At 36.8% G+C, this 26,863-nt stretch overlaps 1 protein-coding gene across 1 annotated transcript in view; it reads right to left on the reverse strand.

The window, feature by feature from the left end:
* Positions 1–26,863, reverse strand: part of CPNE8 (copine 8) — a 219,232-nt gene that overhangs the window by 131,218 nt on the left and 61,151 nt on the right. The window contains exons 5-6 of the mRNA XM_066258094.1: positions 24,498–24,537; positions 10,029–10,105 (exon numbers count right to left, since the gene is read on the reverse strand). Of these exons, the coding sequence (XP_066114191.1) occupies positions 10,029–10,105; positions 24,498–24,537 (117 nt within the window). The remainder of the gene's footprint in view (positions 1–10,028; positions 10,106–24,497; positions 24,538–26,863) is intronic.

Raw genomic sequence — 26,863 nt, forward strand, 5'->3', positions numbered from 1 at the left:
GTAGGCAAATAAATTGGATAACCCAAAAGAAATTTAAAAAAATTCCTTGAAAAACATAATTAACCAAGACTGAATCATAAAAAATTTAAAAATGAATATGCTAAGGAAATTAAGTCAGTGATCAAAATCTCTCAACAAAGAAAAGCCCAGGACCAAATGTTTTATCCCAGAAAAATTCTCCCAAACATTTATAAAAGAATTAACATGAATTTTCCTAAAATTCTTCCAATAATTTGAAGTCACGATAACATTTCCAAATTTATTCCATGAGACCAGCATTACCTTGATAGCAAAGCCAGACAAAGTCACCACATGAAAAGAATAAAAACTATAGACCAATATCCCTGATGAATATTGATGTAAAAATCCTAAGCAAAATAATAGCAAACTGAAATCAATAACACATTAAAAAATTATATACCAGGACCAAGTGAATTTATTCTTGAAATGCAAGGGTGGCTCGGCATATTAAAGTCAATTTAATATACCACATTAATAGAATGAAAGACAAAAACTATGTAATCAACTCACATTGTACAGAAAAAGCATTTGATAAGATTCAAAAACACTCAACAAACAAGGAATAGAAGAAAACTATCACAATATAACAAGAGCCATATATAAAAAGCCCATAGCTAACCTCATACTCAATGCTGAAAGATTGGAACTTCTCTTGTAAGGACATTAACAAGGCAAGGTACCCACTCTCACTACTTCTATTCAACACTATACTGGAAGTTCTAGCCACAGTAATTAGGTAAGAAAAAGAAATAAAAGGTATCGAAATTGGAAAAGAAGATGTAAAATTATTTGATTGTAGAAGACATAATCCTATTTGTAGAAAGCCCTAAAGTTAACACATTAAAAAAATGTTAGAATTAGTAAACAAATTCAGCAAAGTTGCAGGCTACACAGTCAACATAATAATGTCAGTTGTATGTCTATACACCAATAATAACCCCCCAAAAAAGTTAAGAAAATAATTCAATTTACAATAGCATAAAAATAATATAATACTTAGAAATAAACCTAACCAAGGAGGTGGAAGATTTTCACACTGAAAACTATAAAGCATTGAAGACACAGACACAAATATATGGAAAAATATCCTATGTTCATGGACTGCAAGACTAGATACTGTCAAGATGCCCACACTACCCAAATCAATCTAAAGAGTCAACATAATCCTTGTTAAAATTCCAGTGGCATTTTTTGCAGAAACATATAGAAATAGTCATGAAATTCTATGAAATCTCAATGGATACCAAATAGACAAAACAATTTTGAAAAAGAACAAAGTTAGTAAATTCACAATTCCTAATTTCAAAACATATCACAAGGAGCAACAGAAGTACAACAGTGTGATGTTAGCATATAGCTAGGTGGGGAAACCTATGAAATAGAAGAGTTCCAAGAATAAACCCTCACACATACAGTCAAATAATTTTCAACAAGGATTCCAACATCATTCAAATTCATACAAACAGAAAAGTAGAATGGTAGTTACCAATGGCTGGGAGAAGGAAAAGAGGAGTTGTTTAACGAGTACAGAGTTTCGGTGTTACAAGACGAAAATGTTCTGAAGATTGGATATACGTTAATATGAATAACAACAATACTGGACTGTATATTTACAATGCTGGAGATGGTAAATAAAATGAAATCAATCAATTGATAATATAATAATAACCAATAAAGTTATTCTGAGAATACACTATCATATAATATTTCAAAATTTAGAACTTTAGAAGCAGGAAGCAAAAATAAATCATTTTTAGAGGAAATATGAGAATAAAGAAGAATGTTAATAAGTGATAAAAAAAAGAAGTACAAATAAAAAAACAACTTAAGTTTGACATTAAAATTGAGAATTTCTGTTCACCCAAATACACCATAAAGAAAATATCAAATTGATGGAACTTCTTGTGGTTATACCATAGTTTATTCATTTTTCTTTGCCATGTAGTAATCCATTTCATGAATTCCAGATTCCCCTAATATTAAGCTAGTAGAATATTTTGGCAGTTTTTTTGTTTTTTTCTGTATAAACAATGATACAATAAAAGTTAATATATATTTTCTTACTATATGCCTAAAGATGAACTTCTGGGATCATAAAGTAGTATAGCATGAAGGGAGATAGTGTTACATAACAAACAGCAACTAATATTATTTTTGGTTATTTTCCCTGAGAGTAAAAAGTAAGGTTGCAAAGGTAAAAGACTGGGAATGAGGAGAGGAAAGTATGTGTGATCGGGGGCTTGAAGGTCACAGCGGTCTCCTGCCCCTTATCCATTGTTTTGCCTTCTGTGGTTTCAGTTATCTGGAGTCAACCATGGTCCAAAAATATTAAATAAAAAATTCCAGAGATAAACGATCCATAATTTTAAATCGTGTGACATTCTCAGTAGTGTGATAAAATCTCGCATGCTCCACTGTGTCCTGTGCAGAATGTAACTCATCTCTTTGTCCAGTGTGTCCACACTGAAATGCTACCCACACATTAGTCACTTAGTAGCCATCAGGATTGGCACATAAAGAATGGCCCCACCTTTAAGATACCTAGAGGCAGAAAAAGCCCAATAGAGATCAGGGGAACAACCAGCTTTTAGGATACACCCTTAAAGGCTCCAACACCCCAAAGGGGTCTCATAGGATGCCATCTGGGTCCTGCTTCAATAGTGGAAAGGAAGGTCATTGAGTTAAAGCCTGCCAGGCTTACATGCCTCTGCTGTGAGGAAACAGGGACACTGGAAGGTGGACACTGGAAGGGACACAGAAAGCTGGGGTTTGCCACTGAAGGCTGAAGGTGCCCAGGGCCATCGGCCCCATCTACGACACTGTGGACGAGCCTAGGGTATTTCTTCCAAGAAGCAGGTAAACTGATCTCATTTGCACAAGGGCTACTTAACTATGTTTTGCCTGAATAGTCAAGTTTTTTATTCTTCCCTCAAAGATCTCTGTTGTGGGTGTTGATAGTCCTATTTTCTGCTGCTTTGCTTAATATATAGTGTTTCCTTTATCCCTCCTACCTCAATGCCCTACTCATATTTCAGGATGGGACCTACTCCTAATTTAGAGCTCTCTTTCCTCCTTTTGCCAACTTGTATTATGAATTTACCTTTGCCACCCAGCTTAGTGTATCCCAAGGTTCTCTTTACCATGCCACAGTCACAGAGCTCCAGGGAAAAGCAACCTGGTCTCATTTTTCCAGGCAGAGGAGAACAGAAGCTCCATATCCACGCATGCTGCAAATGGCTTTTTCCAGTCTACCTGAATCATTATCAGCTAGAAGCAGTGGTCACTGGGACTTGGACATGAGCTGCAAAGTATAGAATGGTGACAACAATTCCAGTGCCATGCGGACTTTTCCTGTGGGGAACTTTCCTGGACTCCTGCTCCCTGTGACAGCTCCTAACAGACTGAACTGTGGTTGGGTTGCATTTTTCAGGGATTTGGCAGGGTGATGGGGCCAACTTGGACTTGGTGATCATGTTAAGGACACTACTCTTTTATGGATTCTTGCTGTATTGGCCAAGAGTTTCCTTAAAGGCTTTTAATCACTGTAAAAAAAAATAGAAGACTGGATGAAGAAGATGGAGCACATATACACCATGGTATACTATTCAGCTAGGAGAAATGATTACATCGGATCACTTACAGCAGAATGGTGGAGTCTTGGTAGCATTGTGCGGGGTGAAATAAGCGAATCAGAAAAAAAACAGGAACTGCAGGATTCCATACATTGGTGGGACATAAAAGCGAGACTAAGAGGCATGGACAGGAGTGTGGTGGTTACAGGGGGTGGGGAGAGGGGAGAAGGGAGAGGGGGAGGGGGAGGGGTACAGAGAGAACTGGATGGAGGGTGGCGGAGGACGATCTCTCTTCGGGTGATGGGTATGCAACAGAACTAAATGACAAGATAACCTGAAAATGTTTTCTTTGAATGTATGTACCCTGATTTATTGATGTCACCCCATTAAAATAAAAATTTATTTTATTTAAAAAAAAAAAAAAACCAGACTAAGAGATAAGAGTGTGGTGGTTACCAGGGGTGGAGGGGAGGGAGGACGCAGGAGGGAAGGAGGGAGAGAGTTAGGAGGAGGGGGAGGGGCACAGAGAAAACTAGATAGAGGGTGATGGAGGACAATCTGACTCTGGGCGAGGGGTATGCAACATAATTTAATGACAAGATAACCTAGACATGTTTTCTTTGAATATATGTACCCTGATTTATTAATGTCATCCCATTAACATTAATAAAAATTTATTTAAAAAAAAAAGAATAGGCCCAAAACTGAAAATTCTAACCCGAACATTCAAGGGGAAAGGAACTGACTTTTAGTATATCAGCTTTCTTTTCAAACTACCTGAGGAAATTATGTCAGGTCCGATGGCAAAAATAAGAGATCCATGCAAATAGCATCTCAAAACTAATTATTCATCCAATTTAAATCAGATGCACTTGTCTTTCTATGCAATATGTTTTATGTCTAAAATATTAACAATATAAAAAATAATAAAATATTAACAATATGTCATTTGTAAGATTTTATGAAATCAGTTATCACAGAAGAAATTACATTATATTTGCTATGAAAATATGTCATATGCCAGAAAATTGCAACTGTAACATTTGTTTAAAATTTGAAACATTGAGCTTATTAAGAAATCCATGTTACTCTGTAATTTTTAACATTATAATAAATTAACTGTGATCCCATTTTATAGTTAGAATGCTAAATGTTGACATGAAAAGGAAAGCAAGGTTGTTATTATCATGGTACAGAAGCCTAATGATTACAACCAATGATTTGATACACAATTTTTCAGTTAACAAAGTAAACTGTTCATAATCTCTGGAGAGTGAGATTTCCTTTAAAAGTGATTTTTGACAAGAATGGTGTGATCCTAGCTCTAAATTACTTTGCTGGTGATAAAATCTATTCAACTACAGAAACATTAGCTTGCTAATATTAGCAAAAATAGACTTTGCATTTCTAATGTAATAAAATGCACCATGTAACAATGATATCATTATCTAGAACTTCTGTCTCAAGTCCTGAGAAACTAGAATGCAAAATTATAATGTGTAGGTGAGACATTTAGTATATTTAACAAAAAAGAAAAACCAATACAAATGTGACTATTATGCTGAAAAATTCAGTTGAATAAACATTATTAAAATCTTACTATTTATAAAATACAACAACAGTTCTTCAAAATACAGAAGATATAATTCTTTTTAAGTCTTTCCACAGTTGTTACCTGAAGAAAGGCATGGGGAAAGTATTCAGCATCTTGACTGAATTTTATATAAGGTTGTTCAGGTGTTTCGCTCCAATGTGTTGTTGAACCCATATGTCATGGTTCACACAAAAATTAATAAGCACATAGCAGGAACATCTAGTGTGTATTTCCTTGATTTTTTTTTTAGTGGGCCTGTTTAAGGAGGATAGAGAATTTAAAATAAAAAGAGCACAGAAGGAAGAAGGAAAGAACCCTCACTATAATGCTGGGAGAAGCTATCAATTCAGTAGCTAGGAAGGGCATATTTATATATTGAAAAATGAATACACTGACTAAAAATATACGTTGAAAAGTTCTTCCTAAACTTTGGAAGGAAAGAAAGCAGTGTTTTTAAAACGGAGGAAGTCATTCTGCATTACCAAATGGAAGAAATGACCAGGAATGATAAGAACATTTACCTGTCAGCGTATGGTGAATTCAAAATAATGATTTGCCAGAAGATCAGGGAAAAAAAATTGATATGCTTATTTCTTTCTTTCCCAAATTAAATAAATTTCTGTCCAGTCACTTTCCTATTTAGACTGCACTCACTGCTCTGGGAAAAGTGTGCTGCCCTCTTAGTTGACCATAGAGAGAGTGGCTACAGTCCCCCCGACCCTGGTAGAGATTCAGGGACTAGAAAGCCATCTTTCCCCTCACGTCTAGGACTACTGCTGTCTTCTCAGGAATCACAGGGGAGAGAAGAGTCTCAGCGCACATTCTGTGGAAGGCTGAAGTAGGTCATAGGAGTTGAGTCTTCATGACCCACAACAGGCAGAAGAGGCATTTACTCTTGGACGGATGAGCACGTTTTACCTGAGGACTATACTTGCGAAAGAGTTGTGCGGCTAAGATAATGAGAAGGAACCTCGACCCTGAAATGAGCTATTAGAATGAGTGTCCCTTGAGAGTTCTTCTAACCACCCAAAGATGTTCTTGACTTGTATGTAAATACTTTTGTACTATTAAAATAAAAGTATTTATTTTCTCTCAAAGTAGTACAAAATATATATATATATATATATATATATATATATATATATATTGTATATCCATTTATTGATGGCAATACAGTAATATGGTTAAATATATGGTCTTAGAAGCTAAACAATCTTGACTTGAATCTTGGTTTCTCCAGAGTCCTTTCAGTTTCTTCTGATGATGACTGGGGTACTGATAATATACACCGACCTCATATTGGTGTTATGAGGGCTAATGAAGCTACTATGTGTAAAACAGGCTAAATAGCAACTGGCACATTATAAGAACTCAGTCAAGTTCAACACTAATATAGTTAAAAAAAAATTCCCTTTCCCTTTTCCTTGCTTTGATGACTAAATGCACTAAAATTTCTGACTAGAACCGAGAAGCATGGGAGCTTGCACCTACTGTATATACAAACTGCTTACTCGGGGTCAACAATCACATCCCTGGAGGTCCTTCCGGAGCATCGGCTAAGAGCCACACATGTCTAAAGAAAGTAGTCCAGCTACATATTATATTCACTGAATTTCATTTTATGGGAGACTTGTAATCCTGTGCGAGATACCTAAGAAAATGTACTAAAATTCCCTCTACTTTAGAGAATACACAATTTGCCTAAAGGCTTTCCTAGGGAGATTATTAGGTGATTCAATTTAAGAGGTCTTCCTAAAAAAATGTAGGCTATATTTAATAACAGCAGTATCAATAACAACCACTATTGGTTGAAAACTACTATTGTTTTTGAAGTTTCAGTGTTTTCCATGACAAAGGTATTATATAAAGTACTGTTATTTCTTACAACAACCCTTTAAGAAGTATATTATTCATACATTTCCAATGAAAAAACTCGATCTCAGATTTTAAAATAATTTGATCAATTACATACTTAATAAATTAGGAAACCCAGGTCTGACTGCTTCCAAAGGCTATGTACTACCAGCTCCATTGCAATGGTTATTCAATTGTTATTTATTTAACTCTAGACTAAATTAATATTACAAATGTGACCCACAGATATAAAAATAAAATATAAATATACAAATTCTGTAATATCATACAGAAAATTAGTAACAAAGATAGAATTAAAAACCTTATCTAATTTCCAGCTCGACATTCCGTCCAGTAAAATAAACCAGAGTATAACAGTATCAGTCTTTTTGGGGAAGTTAATAAGGACGACTTTGAAGGCCAGATTTTCACCCTAAATTGACTGAATTTTCACAGGCAAAGGTTGCACAATGAAGACAGACATACATTGTTTTATTGTATATATCTATGTTTCTCAATTTTAAGACTAACCATTCTCTTATCTTCCTTCCCTTTCTTCTCACACTCACTCTTGATGCCTATGACACTCATGAACACAGCATTGCTTCAGAATGAGGCCACATTTGTTTCAGATTTTTAAGCCAACCCTTCAAGGCTCAGCTTCAAGTTCCCTCAAGCCTTATTCTTGTTTTGTGGTCTTCTGTCATATTCCCAAGCTCCCTTTCTTTGTGTTCCCCTCCTCACATGACTCTCGCTGAACTTCAGCACTATCGGGCTTCATTCTTCAATCCTTGTCAGAGTTGGGATTCCAATTATCACCTGCCTCCGAGTCCCTGTCCTTGTATGTTCAACACCTATCAGGACACTCACTAATCCCTCTTGGACCTCTCCGTATATTCTCCACCCACTACTGATGCCAAGATCACATGCTGCTATGGCCAGCCTACAAAGAACATAATCTCCTTAAACCAAAACTGCTACTTTTTCAGTTACCCTCAGAAACTCGCCTTCTTCCCAAAGTAAGAATCTTCTTATAATCAAATCAGTCCCTGCCTCCTACCCCCATGCTTCCATACAGAATCAGTCATGCCGGCTTTAGAATAATAGGAACAAGCAGGTCGTCTACTTTTTTTTTTTTTGTAATTTTCTGAAGCTGGAAACGGGAGAGACAGTCAGACAGACTCCCGCATGTACCCGACCGGGATCCACCCGGCACGCCCACCAGGGGCAATGCTCTGCCCACCAGGGGGCGATGCTCTGCCCCTCCGGAGCGTCGCTCTGTGGCGACCAGAGCCACTCTAGCGCCTGGGGCAGAGGCCAAGGAGCCATCCCCAGCGCCGGGCCATCTTTGCTCCAATGGAGCCTTGGCTGCAGGAGGGGAAGAGAGAGACAGAGAGGAAGGAGGGGAGGGAGGTGGAGAAGCAAATGGGTGCTTCTCCTATGTGCCCTGGCTGGGAATCGAACCCGGGTCCCCTGCACGTCAGGCCGACGCTCTACCGCTGAGCCAACCAGCCAGGGCCGCAGGTCTACTTGATGAACATAATAAACGCTTTGCTCTCAGAGCAGAAAACGGCAACCTTTCTTAAAATGATGCTGATTCTAGCATTTTGAATGACTTTCTGAATCCATCCCTGAGATTCCCTAAAGATAGAAAAAATATGAGTCTGCCAGCATCATGCAGAAAATTGGATGGCTACAACTACAATCTCACAGCATGAGAAGACACACTGCTGAGTGGGTATAGTGCCAAATCATAATGGGACAATCTAAAGAGAGGAGCTGGTGAGTCAAAGGAAGACACAATGAGTGTTGCAGACAAATTGAGTAGCACAAGACTCATTTTCAGAGGGCTCAGGGAAAAGACCAAAGCATAGGATAGAATTAAGATATGAAAACTGTATTTTCTCAAAACTTGAATCCAACAGTTCAGACTGCGGGAAATTGTAAATATTTGAGCTACTATTAAAAATTAATTCAGTCTCTGGCTGGTTGGCTCAGTGGTAGAGTGTTGGTCCAGCATGTGGCTGTCACGGGTTTGATTCCCAGTCAGGGCACACAGGAGAAGCAACATTCTGCTTCTCTATCCCTCCTCCATCTTTCTCTCTCTCTCTTCCCATTCTGCAGCCATGGCTTGATGGGCTCAAGCGAGTTGGCCTCAGGTGCTGAGGACAGCTCCATGGCTTCTGCCTCAGGTACCAAGAAAATCGGCTCCCGCTGCAACAGAGCATCATCCTCTGTTGGGCTAGATGGGTGGATCCCAGTCAGAGTGCATGCAGGAGTCTGTCTCTCTTCCTCCCCTCCTCTCACTAAAATAAAATTTAAAAAATAAATTAAATTAAAAATCATTGAACATCAGATTCAAAATATGTCACCAACCAGAGAAGAAAATGGATGAGGAAAGTAAAGTATTAGGAAAAATGTCTACAGTTTGTTTTCTGCTTTATTTGGAACCAGAGAAAACAGAATTATCCCATGCAACTAATAAAAAAATGAATCATGATCCCAGTAATTGAAGGTAAATGTGGAAGATATACTCCATAGTGATCAACTTCTCTTAAATTTTATACACTTAACAGCCTTCTTTACAAGTGAATTTTGTAATAAAAATTACTACAACCCCAGTCACTAAAAATGCATTTATTAAATATATGGTATAAAAAGTGGTGCTACATATAGTCCCTGGCCCAAAAGAATAAAATTGTGTTCAAAAAGGACTACATCTAAGACTTAATAGTACACCCAAAAAGAAAACGACACAATTTCTTCTTTAAATGTGTTCATTTCATTTTGTGAATATTTTGTAGCATGGAATATGACAGCTGAAATATAAATTATCCTTAACAAACACATCCAAATTATTTTTGGACATAAAACTCAGTAAGATTTTAAAGCCCACTTTTGATGGAAAACCATGTATTCATCAATTCCAAAATGAAAAAATAAAAATGAGAATTAATATTTTATTGTCTGAATGATAAAATACTTACACTATTGGCTTTTCCAGGCGACTTCCCTGTGAACCAACAATCTCCCCCAATGTACAAAACACTTGTCCCAGAAAGTCCTAAAATAGATAAAAGGATTAAAGCTGATAAGTTCCCAGGCTGTCTTTATGCTATATATTTTGTACATCATATTTGCATTGTTTTCATTGCTGAAATACTGAATTCTCAATTTCCAATATAAATAAAATTAACTCATATGCATTCACTTTAGCATTGCAATTTTTCCCTACATTTGCACAACATTTATTTCTTTTCATCACAAACCAGGTTTGTTATTATGAGTGTTTAGACATTGCATTTTTTTTTTTATAATTACAGTGAAAATGGAAAAAGTTCCAGGATTTGAATAAACAACTGGCTTGCCTTTGGATGTGTCTGAAACCACTAGGCTTCTGGCTGAGAAGGCAGACGGAGAGCACAGGGCAGTGCTGCTAGCAACAAGTGCTCCATGCAGAGCGGCCTGCAGTGTCCTGGCTGCAAGCGGGATCCAGAGCCATGGAGCCAGGTGTCCATTCCAGTATCACTACTACTACCTGTGACCGTGACTTCACTGCTTTCCAGTTTCCTTATATCTAACATGTGTCAGTATCCATCACAGAGCTGTTTGGAGGTTCAATGAGTTTTTACGTGAGTTGATATTGGCACATATTAAGTGCATAAAATTGAGTTAAGTAGGAAACATTGTCAAGTTCATTAATGTACAACTAGATGATTTTTACTTTCAAGACTCAAAAAAGCCTTGTAAAATGCGAGTCTGTTATTAACACTTCACTTCACATAAAAAGAAACTAATTATCTAGAAGGTTAATTTCTCCATGTTTTAAATAGTCAGTAAATAGCAATGTCAGGACCAACCCAGACATTTTGGTATGCTGCCTAAGAATTAAATACCATGAATACAATATGACCTCATGTGCCAATAAAATAAGGCTCCACCATCATCTGGCTGTCTGAGGCAGGAAATCCGGAGGTGTTCTAGGTAGAGACACTGTCTAGTTTAGCCCAAATGTAATACCAATTTGTCCTAATGAAAAAGGTGGGAGACCTCCCTAAATTTGTGCAGCCAACTAGCCCAGGGGAAGCCCTAGAAAAGATAGGTAGAAAAATGACAGCAAACAAAATGTTGTTTCAGGTTTTATTAAATGAAGTTTTAAAATGCTTAACAAGACACAAAAGTAAAAACTATGTCACTCAGTGAAAAAAAGTGCGGAGGTAAAGGAAGGTGCTCTAAGCCCATGAGAGTCAGGGGGATGTTCTCCCAAAGGAAGCAAACCTTGAGAGCCAGGAGGAGTGAGATCAGAGAGAGAAGAAAGCCGCTGTTCTAGTCCTGGAGAACAGGGCAGGGTCATGGGCAGGAAAGAGTTGACGAGAAAAGAGCGGGTCTAAATTGCAGGGCGGAAATGGAGATGAAGAGCCCAGACTGCAGAGAGGAAAAAGAAATGGGTTGCCTTAGGATAATCAGAAGCATTCTGGAGATTATTTAGGTATCACTTTGCAGAATGGACTGAGGAAGGAGGAAAAATCTGGAAGCCAGATCATTCAGTTAAAAAGCAGAGTGTTAAGGTCCAAACTAAAGTAGCAGAAAACAGTAGGGAACTGTACAGAGACGTGACAGGTTTGATGTAAGCTGTGCTTGCACATGTTGGGGGTACAGTGGCGAGAGCGAGCGACAGAAGTAACTCTGGGTCTGGAACTTGATGGCTGACAGAATGACAATTCTTTCCTAAAGCTGCAAATCATCTAAAATTTTGCTTTCACACAAGTAAAAAGGATTTAAGTATCCTTTCACATACAGCATTTAAGTTAAATATTTTTATAGAAACATGTCCTTTCCAATTTGAAAACAAACTTTACAAATACATTTCCTAGTGTTTTTAAACAAACCTAAATTTCCTTAAGTCTCATGGCATATACTTAGGGCTGAATACTAAAGATTTGGGCTATATCCTTGCTCTTCTGAGTGAGCTGCAAAAACACATATGGGGGATGCCAGAATTCTTTTCAGAGATAATGATATTGACGGGCAGCTGCACATACTACACAGTAAATGGATTTGGCTAATGGAGTAATGAATGGCAGTAAAAGGTATTCTGTGCTGTAATTATACAAGGAGACAAATGGAAGTCTTAAGCATAATATCCATATTAGACACTTATTAGCAATCAGTGAACAGATAAATATCATCATTGCTGGACAAAAAGGAAATTAAAATAATACAATGAATAAAATGTGCAGCAAAAAGATGTGGTGTGCACCTACACACGTTATATCCATAGTTATTGCACACTGTGGCCCTAAATATTTATGGTATATATGTCATTGCTTTATGCCTGTCTCTACTTGCATGTTCCTTATCAAGCAACAGATTTACTACTCAAAATGCAAAAATCAGTATATAATGTGGCAACTGCTGCTTGTGTTGGAGAGCTCTGCTGAATCCATCCTTCAGCCATCTCAATAGCTCACGTTTCCTATGCATTTTATGCAACACTAGTAATATAATTAGTGTCTTGTATTGGATATTTTTAGATAATTTGGTCTCTAGTTAGATAAATGTAGATATAAAACCTAACTATAAAACATAAACTGCTTTATTGTTTCTTACTATGATTTTTTTTTTATCCAGTTTACTAAGGTCAGAGTAAGATTTGCAGTAAAAAATCCAGGTACCTTTCCCCGGCTCAAACACTCACACAGACCAAACTTAGTCTAGACTGCCTGGCAGTTGGGAAATGTTTCAATGTATTCAATCATATTACCTTTTGGGCTTTCCCAAACTGACCAGGAGATCAATACATATTTGTTAACTGAGTTTATTTTTTCTTTATAATCTAAATAATACTCAGCTAGAACTTAGTCTTGAAATTTGTTCAAATGTACATAAAACATATTATTATTACACATAAGATGAATTCTACCATTCTTTAAAGGCATCCACATATTACCTTGAATCCAATATGTTGGTATTAAAAAGGAAAGCCTAGCAGAAAGAGGTGGAGAAGACAAGAAAAAGACAAAGAGCAAAATAATGCAAAGCATCATGACAATATGTTTTGCATTACATATGTAGTTAAAAAAAGGAAGTGTTTGGATTCCAACACTTTAACATAAATAACAACATAATTTTAGTTTTATTACTAACATTATACAACTCAAAATCCAAGGAAGCATTGCTATGCCATGAGATTCCAGCTGATAATTACAAAAACACATTTATGTTTTCTTCTCTTTCTTGTTAACATTCAAAGAAATATCTATTTTAACTGCAGAACTATATTAAGTGAGCATATTTTCATTTCTTCAAAATTATTACCTTATTATTTCCTCTGTACAATTTTTACTGATCAACTCCATCCATCTATATTTTATATAATATTGTAACTATTTCTTTATGTTCATCAAAGTTACATAAAGGCTGTGCACTTTAATAATTCCACACATATTAAAAGGTAATATACTTTGCAGTAAATAAATTGGTTTTGTTTGTTGGCTCACTTCCTAATTAACAATTTTAATGATTCTTATTTATTCTTCTTAAAAGATCATTGACATATGTACATATATTTATTTATTTGCATAGCAAAGCAGTGTAACTTGCACCTTGACAGTGAGAATTATGAGGGTCCATACTGTACTACATCTGTTTATATTCTGGCTGACCACTCACTAATGTCTCTATGCCTCAGTATCCTAGTTATATAATAGACATAAAAAATACCTCCATATTAAATTTTTGGAAGGAGATATGAGATAATACATACGAAGTACTTCAAACAAATGTTTGGAACATGGTGTCTAAGAAATAATGTCTTTCTTCTCCTCCTCCTTCCATGGGGTTAAAAGAATATTACTATATACTCAAAACATCATTTGTCACTAAATGCCAGTACTGGAGATACTATACTTATTTCAATAAAACAGTATATGTTTTTCCAAGACCAGTTTACACTCATGGTCAATAAAAATGCTCATTTTGAGTGTCATGATAAAATAAAAATGTATATTATACACCAACTTATCTGACATGATAAGTAGTATACATATAAGCATATATATGCAAAAAGAATTATATTTTTACAAACCATGGTATAATAAACCAGGAGGGATTAATGGTTAAGTGAATTTATGATTTCTATACTATTCCAAAGCTAATCCACGCATGCAGTTTACCATTGCATGTAAAACTACCCCACACATGCTACATCACACTAACAGTTTGAAAAGTATTCCAAGCATGGCATCTTTTCCTTAAAGGTCTAGAAGATAACCTTTAAATGACTTTCTTGTTTTATAAAATGGTCAGTGAGCACTTAAAATCTAATATAGCTAATTGATAAATAATTTAAATTAAAAAATATTAACTAGGTTATTGACAGCTAAAGTTTTAATAAAGCATAGTAATAGGATGCAGTCAACTGTCCACAAAATCAATCAATTTATTATTGATAAGACAGAGTCATGATTTGCCTCTATTAATTGCTTCTACTTTATGCTCATTATACTGATTCTAAATACATTCTTACTACACCAGTAAGAGCAAGAAAAAATAAGTGATAAAAAATTTATTGCTTTTACAATATTTAAACCAAATGAAAAAAAAGTGAGGAAAGTTTGTATTAGCTGTGAAATTTTATTGCTGACATTATCTACTACCATTTTATTGTTGGAACTCCCTGCTAATATTTCTGACTTTCTTGGTATTTAATTAATTCATACTGATTACATCAACTGTAAAGATCAAGATGTGACTTTGTTACATTATGCACAATGTACTAATATGACAATAATTTCTAATAATCATATAAAGTCTTAAATATGGGGTAGTTTTACATACAAACAATACTAACTAATATAACTAATAAGTGCTGAAGATATTATTAAACATACCTCAGCATTGTCCCTATCTCCATCTCAAACTCTAAGACAGATCTACAAAGCCTTATTAAAAATGCAAATGAAAACATCATTCACTTATAGAGCACCAGTCACAAATTCTTTAATTTGAATATGCTTATAAGGCTAGCTCTCATCATCTAATAAAGATCAGAAAGCACATTACACAGAAAAAAAAGTTATTATTGAAAAAGCATCAGAGGATACTAGGCAGTCAGGAAAGTCCTCTCAGTGACAATGTTAAAAATGTGAACATGGTAGAGCATCGGCCTGGTGTGCAGGAGTCTTGGGTTTGATTCCCTGCCAGGGCACACAGCAGAAGCACCCATCTGCTTCTCCACCCCTCCCCGTCCTCTCTTTCTCTTCCCCTCTTGCAGCCGAGGCCCTATTGGAGCAAAAAGTTGGCCCGGGCACTGAGGATGGCTCCATGGCCTCGCCTCAGGTGCTAGAATGGCTCTGGTCACAACACCCCAGATGGGCAGAGCATCGCCCCCTGGTGGGCATGCCGGGTGGATCCCAGTTGGGCACATGCAGGAGTCTGCCTGACTGCCTCCCCGTTTCCAGCTTCGGAAAAATACAAAAAAAATTTTAAAATTTAAAAAATGTAAACAATGTGAGGGAGAGAACCATGGGAATATTTGGGATAAAACCATTCCAGGCAGGAGAAAAAGCAAGTACAGCTGCCCTGAGACAAGAATACACCTGAGATGTTCAAGGAAAAGCCAGAAAGCCAGCAGGGCTAGCAGAGAATGAGCAAAAAAGGGAAGAGAAAGAGAGAAAAAAAACTAAGGGCCCAGAAGAACCATGAATTCTATCAAAATTATGGAGGAAAGTCACTGGGGAGTTTGAACCAGAAAGTGTCATGGCCTGACCAGCCTTGTAAGGCGATAATTCTGGCTAATCTTCCACCAAATTTCTACGTGCTAAAGTTCCCCCAAGGTTCTATCCTCTCCTCTTCTCCATTTATACTTTTATTGGATGACTTTATTGGGTCCCAATTCTATAGGCTAATGGTTCCCAGAGCTACAACTCTAATCTCCAGACAATGCCTAATCAGTGTCTCCAGTTGGATTCTCCTGGAGTTTCCAACAATACAAATCTACTCTGACCACTGATTTCACTGTCCTCTCTTCTAACATCTCAGTCTCCTCCTTCCCAATGTACCCAACTGCACAAAAACCTATCATTATTTATCCAGTTGTTCCCACCATTAACCTAGTAGTCATTCTTCACACTTGCCATCTAATTCATCAGCAAACATATCACCAAATATATTCCAAGTCTGATCACTTCTTACCACTTCCAGAGCTATTCTCACTAAAAATGTCCACCTAGCCAAACTACAGCAGCCTTATACCTGGATTCCACTGGTTTTCAGCCGTGGGAGTTCCCTGGCTGAAAACTGAAACTGCCCCCTTCACATGGAAGGCAAGCAGAGACCAAAGAAAGGTCAGACCACTCCAGATTAGTAGGTGACAGTGTTAATAAGCAAGGCAACTTATACCCTGGGCTAGTGTGGGACAGCCTAAAAAAAAAGAGATTGCTACCTCCACCCACCAGTCTTAAGTTTCTGAGGAGGCCTTAATGAGGTTTAGTCACGTATTCAGTCCAGATTGTCTAACAACACATGACTCTGTCAAGACTGCATTCTTGAAATGTCTCTGACTCTAGGCACAATGTATGTTTTAAAGACAGGGGAGGGAGGGAGGAGCCTCTGATTGCCTGGGACCAGTTCACAAGTCAACCAGCAATCCCATCCTCTCAGTGACCTCCCCCAACAGTCTTCTTAATCCAGTCTTGCTTCCTTACCCCATTCTCCACTTCAGGTGTCAGTCATTATTTAAATGTACAAATAAAGTCATATCATCCTCCAGTGAAATCCATGAAAAATAAAAAGCTAAACTTTATTTTAACCATGGCCTATAAATCTCCACATCACCTGAATCGTGTGTACCTTTCTCAGCTATTTTATTCTATGCCTCATCATTCACAATATTCTATACACAGTAGCTAACTTTTAGTCACAACAATATTACAAATTTTTGCCTAAGTCAACATCTTTGCTGTTCCTTTCCTTGAATGCTTTTCCCCTAGATTTTCAATAGCTCCCTTCTTCGCTTTAGTAAGTACTTTTGAACTGGTGAGAACTGGTACAAAATCACACTGCCTGCTTGAGACAAACTTAAGTTTCCCTTTATCAATAACTTTCTCTCAGTATCACTATCTTATTAATGTATTATAAAAAAGTTAACCATTAATTCACATTTCTTTTTAAAAATTATATAGGTTTCAGGTGTACAATTCTAAACTACATCCTACGTGTATTGTGTTATATTTACCACACCAAGTCAAGTCTCCTTCTGTCACCACTGATCCTCCCCTTTACCTCCTTCTACCTCTCCCCACCATCCATTTCCCTCTGGCAATCGCCGTACTGTTGTCTGGGTCTATGAGGTGTTTTTTCCTGTTTTTTGCTTAATCCTTTCACCTTTTTGACCCAACCCTCCAACACCCCCTTTCCCTCTGACAGCTGTCAATCTGTCCTTTGTAGCTATGAGTTTATTTCTTTTTGTTCATTAGATTCCACACATGAGTGAAATCTTATGGTACTTATCTTGGTCTAACTGGCTTATTTTACTTAGTATAATACTCTCCAGGTTCATCTGTGCTGTTGTGAAAGGTAAGATATCTTTCTCTTTCATGGCCCAGTAGTATTCCAGCTATTGCTATTAAATAAATAGACCCACTCAACCTACTCAACTCCAAAAATGTAAGCTGTTTTACAACATGTTCACCTTATTGATTGCTATATCACTTGGCACTAGAACGCTGCCTAGACTATATGTATTGCTTGCCTGATTGTATGAATATACCTTACATCAATTCAGCTATATATGTGTTAACTTGTCTTTTATTCTAATGAAAGGATCTTGCTCCAATTATAAACCTATTCCTATGAGAAAAACGTATTTCATGGCCCAAACAATTCACTTTCAAATAAAATTATCAAGTGTAACTGATCTATGTGTGGAAATTTATACAATATATAGAAAATATTTTAAAGAACATACCCACCTTCATACAAAGCAGTGTTTTGTGGCCAAAATAATTCAGCAAGCCATTAACATGTCTAAAACAAAAATATTAGTGGGTACCCTCATGATCAACCAAATGGATAAATGCATTTTGAATTGCCTCGTGGGTAACAAAATTTAGTATATCAAGTATGCTTTGGATGTCATCTGTTCCAAAACCCAAGCAGAAACTAACATATAGCAATTATGGGTCTATTATTAATCTTTTCATTAATAACTTGACTAATAATGCAAATGAAGTATGTCATGTAGTACTGCTAATGGCATTAAGGTAAGAAGTTTCAACTGCAACTTAGAAAATAAAACTGGAATTCAAAATGTCAGTTTTTGTTCACAATATTTAAAACTTATAGGGGATATTTTGGTAAAATAATTTCCTTAGAGAATTATACAACAGATAAACCTAAAGAACGTGTCTCTGGATTTCATAAGCCTGGGTCATAATGTTCTCCACTAAAAACCCATCCAGCATCAACAGTATCAGTTAAAGTTATACTAATCTTTATCAACTTACCACACGTTCATTTACAATGTCAAAAATCTAAGGGACAGCTCTATATTTCCACTTTCTCCAATAGTCCCTGAATTTGAGAATTTGACCCAAGATCTTTAAGTATTGGAAACCAAATAGAGTCATTAAAAGGAGTTTCTTTCAAAATTATCAGAAATGAGAATGAAAAATAAAAACATCTCATTATTGTTAAGGAGGCTCTCTTGCTACCAAATTCCTTTTGTAACAGATAAGTGCCTGCACTCCCCATGAAAGCCCAGGCACTTAGCAGTCTTTCTTAAAAGGTTCCAGCTTTTATTTCACTTTGCAAAATTGGCAGGTAGACAACCACACTTTTAAAGGCTTCTATCTTCAGGGAATAGACTTAGCTTGTTTATTGGTTCCTCTGATCTTCCAAAAGCCTCCTGAATTCATTTGTGTTGAATGAGTTATATGCTCTTTCACCTAAAATCTGTATTTAGATGCATTCATATAAGGAAGGGCTTTTGTTGCTCATTTCTAACAGAAATTCTTATAGAAACTCAAAAATACATTTCTCTTTCAACATGCTTCATCCACTCAGTCTCTTATCAACTAATTTATACTGCTTATAAATTTTTTAAGAAAAATGACAAAAAATAATGTACAGAATACACTAAAATACAATATAAACTACAGGAACTATAGGAGGCTATGTAACATTTCAGGAAAAAGGTGATGAGAATCTGAACTATGGCTACAATGGCAAGAAAGTGAAGACAAAAGAGAAACAAGTTTTTGTTAGAATGCACAGAATTGGTTGACTCAACTAGACTCTGTGTGTGAGACACAAAGTGGGTTAAGGAAGACTGATCCTGAACTACAAGGGGCGGGAAATCGTAAGCAATTGCACTGAGAGTTCCTACTAGATTTCCATTAAGACAAGGAAATAGGGTAAGATTCATAAAGAAATGATGACTTAAGAAATATGAGTTTCCAAAGGGATGACTTTCTGTAATTGACTCAGGGTTGTCAGAGCTTCCCAGGACCTCCTCTAGGGCAGGACTGTCACTGGTCTCTAAAGGCAACACTCCAACCTTACGTGGAATGGCCCAGATCTCAGAGACCCTGCCTTTATAGAGGTGGATTCAAATATTTTAAGTCTCAATACCTTTTGAAAGATCCTTGAAACACTGTGTTATTGTGTTAAATGAGCCAGTATTGTGTGTTATTGATTATTTATTTTTATTCTTCGTTGTTCAAGAAATAGATATATAATTTTTAAGGAATTATTTATAAAAATTTGAAAATTTTTTGTGATAACAAGGACAAAGGAAACTGTATAGAAGTTTCAATAAAGTTCATCCTCACTATTGTGAACAAAAATTAAACAAACAAACAAATAAATAAGAGGTTGATGATACATCAAAGTTTCAACCTAACAGCTTTCTTTTCCAACAGAAAAAGGTTATAGAAGACTGACCCTGAAACACAAGGGAAGGGCGATGTTAACCAACTTCATCTGGGAATTCCACTAAACAATTTCACAAGAAGATTATATTGTGTTGAAGATAATTCTCAAGATCGATAATATAGGCAAGGAGCAAAATTGGAATGGAAAGGGTTATACATTTTATATTTATATGTGATGTTTAGTCTTCTGCAGAATATAGTATATATATATATAATATATCTAACAGGTAGTTGGGACTTGGCTTAGAGGATACAGAGGAATAGACACATGGGAGTCATTAGGGTAAGGCATGGAAATGGTTTCAACCTCCCAAGAAGAGCTTATGCAGTTAAGAGAAGATGAAAATTGAAAATAAAGTCATGAGAAACTAATAGTAAAACATAGGAGAATGCAGAGAAACTAAAACATGATAGATAATGAGTACACAGAGAGCTAAGAAAAGGAGCAAGGGAAAATCTTCCTTAGAAGTCAAAGGGGTATTTCAAAAAATGGAGAGGTCAAGTACAGTCAAGGATAAATACAGGCCACTGGATTTTGATTTAATCCACATCAGAATAGCATAAACAGAAAAGAAAACCAGAATACAGTAAAGCGAGTTGAAGAGAGAATGGAAAGGAAGTTATGATAGAAACCCAGGCTGTTCTGTGAAGAAGAATGCTGATGAGAAGATAGTAAAGCAGGTATCATGAGGACAAAGCAGAGTCAAGATAAAAAATTTTACTGATTGATTTTAGAAAGACAAGTAAGGGGAAAGGGGCATGAGAAGGGGGGAAGCAAGGGAGAGAGAGAGAGGCATTCATTTGTTGTTCCACTTAATTGTGCATTTGTTGGCTGCTTCCCATATGTACCCCAACCAAAGATCACACCTGCAACCTTGGCATTTCAGGATGATACTCTTACAGACTGAGCTAACCATCTGGGGCCAAGATAAAAATTTTTACTATAAGGGAGACATAAAACTTTTCTTATGTGGAAAAAAGCTATTTTCCAAAAAAACCCACAAAAAACCTAAAAGTTGAAAGGTATGTGCATTCATGACTTCTACAAGAGATATCTCATCACCATCAACAAAAGAAAGACAACCTAGTGAATGGGAGAAGGTATTTCACAATGACATGTCTGATAAGGAGTTAATATTCAAAATATATAAAAAACTCATACCACTTAAACACCAAAAAAACCCCCAAAACAAATAATGCAATTAAATATAGGAACTAGAACATGAATAGACATTTCTCCCAAGAGGACATAAAGATGGCCAACAGACATATAAGAATATACTCACGACAATTAATCATTAGAGAAATGCAAATCAAATCCACAATGAGATATTACTTCATGGTTATAAGAATGGCTATCATCAATTAATTGACAAACACATACATATAAGTTAGGAAGTGAAGAAAAAAGAGGCCCCGTGCAGTGCTGGTGGGTTGTAACATGGTGCAGCCACTACAGAAAACAGCATGGAAGCTCCACAAAAAATTAAAAACAGAATTATAATTCTCCTACTGGATATTTATCCAAAGTAATCTAAAACACTACGTTAAAAAGATATATGCACCCTATGTTCTGCAGCATTGCTTAAAATAGCCAAGATATGGAAACAACGTAAATGTCCATTGATAAATAAAAGGATAAAGAACTTGTGCTACTTATGTGCAGTAGAATGCTATTCAGTTTTAAAAAAGAATGAAATCTTGCCATTTGCAACAACATGGATGGACCTAGAAGGTATTATACTATGTGAAATAAGTCAGACAGAAAAAGATAATTATCCTATGATGTCATTTATATGTGGAATCTAAACCACAACTTAAATGAACAAAACAGAAACAAACTCCCAAATACAGAAACAGATTGATGGTAACCAGATGGGGGGTAGAAGGTGAGCCAATGGATCAAAAACGTGAAAGGGATTAAGAAGAACAAATCATCAGTTATAAAAATAGTCAAAGGGATGTAAAGAATAGCAGAGAATAGAGTCAATAATACTGTCATAATTACATATGATGTCAGATGGGTACTAGACTTATTAAGATGATCAATTCAAAAGGAATATAAATGTCTAATCACAATGTTAAAACCTGAAACTAATATAATATTGTATGTCAACTGTAATTTAAAAGTAAATAAAAATAATTTAAAAATGAGTCAACTCTTAAAAAAGACATACTTGCATAATAATAGTCATTACTTATTATTGAAAGATAGAATTAAGTAGGTTTGAGGCACCTTCTTATCCCACTATTATTACTCTCTGCTCTGAACTCAGGGCAACTAATTGGTAAGGACCACATGTTACCACCTTCACACTCACCTTCAAAATATCCAACCCTGTGGGAATGTCCATAACTGCCCAGTTATCATGCCCTCTGAAGACTAGTTTGAACAAGATGCAGAAATTACATCAGGGAGAGTGGGCCCTTGAAAACCTATGTCCAGTCATCATTAAGGACATTATTTTCCCTAGATGTACAATGACAAACCAAGAAATGTGATCTTCAAAGGGAAATAGAAGCTCAGAGAAAAGTCATAGTACAAATAATATGGGACCGGAAAGGGGGAGACAAAAAAGAGAGAGTCCCTGTGCCCGTTTCTAGTGCAGTTCTCGTAAGAGCAAGTAACACATAAAATGCTCCTAAATCTTCAATAAACTATCTATGTTTGAGATAACTTAATGCTTTTTCTCTCCAGCAACTAAGTAATTTTGACTAAAATATGTGGTTGCTTTTCTGATCCTTCCAATAAAATTCCAACACAAAGCAATAGAAATTTTAAAGTCCAGTCACAATGCTTCAAATCTAATCATGACTAAGAGGAAGGTGACATGGCAACTGCATGGAACTTCACTTAAGAGAAAAAATGAGTTTATTATAGCATGTTTGTCAATTCATGAAAAAGTCAATCAGACTGTTTTTGACCAAATGCTTCTGCTCTAGACTTCATAACAAAAATAAATAATATAGGCCCTGGCCGGTTGGCTCAGCAGTAGAGCGTCGGCCTGGCGTGCGGGGGACCCGGGTTCGATTCCCGGCCAGGGCACATAGGAGAAGCGCCCATTTGCTTCTCCACCCCCCCTTCCTCTCTGTCTCTCTCTTCCCCTCCTGCAGCCAAGGCTCCATTGGAGCAAAGATGGCCCGGGCGCTGGGGATGGCTCCTTGGCCTCTGCCCCAGGCGCTAGAGTGGCTCTGGTCGCGGCAGAGCGACGCCCCGGAGGGGCAGAGCATCGCCCCCTGGTGGGCAGAGCCTCGCCCCTGGTGGGCGTGCCGGGTGGATCCCAGTCGGGCGCATGCGGGAGTCTGTCTGACTGTCTCTCCCCGTTTCCAGCTTCAGAAATAAAAGAAAGAAAAAAAAATTAAAAAAAAATAAATAATATAAATACTTCTTTAATAAAAGAAAAAAGAGTAAATTATTATTTTTATCACCATACCTAAGCTTCCAGTTTCCCTAAGTTAGTCTCTGAGCTTGGGATCACCTCTTATGTCCCCTCCCTTCTCTGTATTGAGACATTCCCCCTCACCAAACTGCATTGGAAATCATATATATCATATATCATCATATACCATATACAGCCTATCTTAGTTAATAACCTACAACAGAACAGTTGAAAGTCTCACCCTCCTGATCCTCTGAACATGGACATTAGTCCAGCTAGCTTTTGAGCCCTGGGGGAGCTGCCAATTCTCTCATCTCTGTACTCAGATTTCCCATGCCACCAGCTAAGCTCCTTTCAGAATGCTTTTCTCACCTCCATTCAGCCCTTCCTACTAGGTCTGCTTTCATTCCAATGCTACAGGACAATAAGCAGGCTGATCAGAGCCACCACTGCCTAGCCAGAGAACCCCACCCTCAACCATCACTTCCTATCTCTGCCCCTTTATCTGCCTTCCTCTGACAGCCCGCTGCTCCTGAACCTGTACATTCCCCAGGTCAGGGTTGATTGCCTTGTGAGTAGAGCTCTTCACAACAGAAGAATGGGAAGAACAGAACCCAGTTAGAACAACTGAGACTGTGCATAACTCAAAGACAGACACTATGTCTGTCTTCTTCATATTGTGCCCTTTGAAACTGACACGGGACTCTGCATGAGGAGGTTTTTAGAAAACATTGCTGAACAAGTGAACTACAAGGACAGCGGCATAGCTAATCATCTGCTGCACCCAAGTAAGAACTTCCCGTTCACTCAGAAGTGAAGCTTTCCCCAAAAGACACAGGCTCACTATTTCAATGTTCTTAACTTGATCCAACTTCAAACATTACAGGGAACTGACATCATTTTTAATAAAAAATAAATATGATATCCATTTCACATACAGAAGGTATCATTCTTTAGAAAGCTCTTTCAAATGTTATTCTAAGGTCCTTTAAACTGTTATTGATTTTCTGTGGGAACTACTACATGAAAGTTATAGATATGTAAGTTTAATATTAATAAATCAACATAAATATTAATCAAAAATCATGACATTATAATTTATATTATACAACCATCATAAAAATATAAAATACAAACTTACATGTTTGGACAAGTTGGGGCTCTTTGAATCAACATCATACCTAAAAGATTAAAATATAAACTCAAATTATTTCTACAACATTCAGCTAGAGAAAAATATCAGTACTTTCCAAAAAACATAAATAATATAAAAATGAATCAGAATCATACCAATGGGGGGAAAAACTTGTATTTCTAAGTCCTATTATTTTCAGTCATCCATTCTGCCACATGATAAAACAAGTTTAGAATTTCTCTCTTCTGTGAAGCCATTAGTATTCTAATACAATTTACTAACCAAAGTTGCTTAAAAACTGCAATTCTTCTTCTCTGGATCCCATTAAAAGAAAAACAGAAAGGTTGGTAACTGGCAACAGGCTATATTATGTGTATACATTTTAATTCTTATTCAATATCTCAAATACTGCTGTTAACTGGCAGATTTGGTTATAGTAATCAGACATTATTTTTCCCCCGATCACAGAACTTGGGGAAAATGAATACTTTACAGCAAGAAAAATGGTTTTATATAAAACTACTATATGTCCTGTGTTAGACTAGTTGGTCCTGGGAAGAAATGATTTCTTGAAGAGACCCTGGGAAAACATCCCTCACTATCACTTTAGACTCCCCCTTTCAAAGAATTTGTAGAAATTGTAAAAGTACAAACAGTTAAATCAACCAGAATTTGCCAGACTCTTGAATATCAGGAACATATTTGCACTGGCGCCAGTCTCTCTCCCAAATCACAATCCTTGCACATTCCAGTGTGTAGCTTCCTACTAAAACCTAACTTCCTTTTTTTAAAGTTAATTATTTACAGTATCCCTCTCACAATAGCAAGAATGCTTTCCCAAAGAAACAAAGGCATCTCAGTCAAAAACAGGACTGAGTTCACTGAGTGTACTGATGTTGAGTAGAGGTGCACTTATTCCCTAGCAAGGAACCTTTACCACAGATTGGCTTTAAAATTATGGGATGCAAATACCTACCTCAGAAGAATAACAAATTACTCTCCTCTGCATCAGGGTGTGCTGAGCACTCTCAACAACTGTAAACTAGAATTTTAAATCAGCAAATGCCAACATTTACTGAAAACCTATAATGCATTAACACAAAAAATTTTTCTTATTCAAGAAAAATTTTCTTATTCAAGACTTTTTTTAAGGATAAGATTTAAAATAGCAATTGAAGTACTGTCAAAGGTGCAACAACTGCACTGGCTCCTTCCGAAGAATGGGTCCTATAAACTGCTTTCTATAAATGCTTTAGTGTGGACTGGGGAGAAATTACATGCCATGTTCAGTTAAAAGAAGCAAAAACAAAAGAAATGTTTTCATCACAAAGGTTTATCTCCAAGTACACACTTTTTCATTATCTTTAACAAAGCCTTATAAATGTTATCATCCCCAAGATAGGTAGTCTGCAGAATACCTCTGAAGGCTTTGGACTGATAACATTTTGAATTACAATGCATTCGAAATGACCATGATTTTTCTAGTAATGGAATTTTCTTTCAAACTTTTCCAAAAGTATCAAGACTAATTCTGGTTATCACCCTCATAGGTCAGAAGATAAACACTACAGTCTAATTGTTACAATGTCTGTGCGTGAATGTGAGCATTTGTGTGTGCACAGGTATGTTTGTGCTTGTCTCGGTTTATGAGTGTCATACTCTCCTTTAAAAAGACAGAATGGATGGCAAAGCAGAAACTCAGTAGTTGACCCTGAGTAAGGTACACCACATTTTTCCTAAATTTACTAAAGAGAATTTTATAAAGAACTTATTCTCACCACTGAATCTTAGTATTAGAGCACCTGATTTGCAGTTGCTGATTTGGATGGATCATAAAGGTTATGTTTTCTATGACACAGTAACAGATGTCAACTGCAACTATTCTTGTATTCTAAAAACCCAACTCAGGTCCAAGCTGAAAACAAAAGAGGCTAAGGATCCCATGCTGAGTTCAGAGCTGCAGATGGATGAGTCAATGAGTTCTAGCATTAGGGTCCGACCCTTCTCCACAAAGCTTCCTCATAAAGTGACAGCCTATTCCCTACCTCTTGGGAGGGAAGTACTAAGTTCTTTCTACTCCCCAAAGCCAAGTAGAGGGGAGATGAGAAATCTGGTGTGTTCATGAGAAGGGAAGGGAAGGAAAAGAGGTCCCTAGTCAGTTATAGAACCCGCCTGCAAGTCCCCCTTCTGCAGCTAATGAAGAGAAGGTAAGGTCACCATCCTAGGAAATGCCTTCTGAGAGTAGAGGAACAAGGAACAATGGCACTTTGCACTCTCTCCAACCAATGAGGACGCTAAGCAGTTTGCTTAGTACAGGCCCCTTGAAGCTGGTGCCCTCTAAAGTCCTGATTTTTCAGGTGGTAGGAGATCCA

This window comes from Saccopteryx bilineata, chromosome 2, assembly GCF_036850765.1.
Source record: "Saccopteryx bilineata isolate mSacBil1 chromosome 2, mSacBil1_pri_phased_curated, whole genome shotgun sequence".
Classification (NCBI taxonomy): Eukaryota; Metazoa; Chordata; class Mammalia; order Chiroptera; family Emballonuridae; genus Saccopteryx; species Saccopteryx bilineata.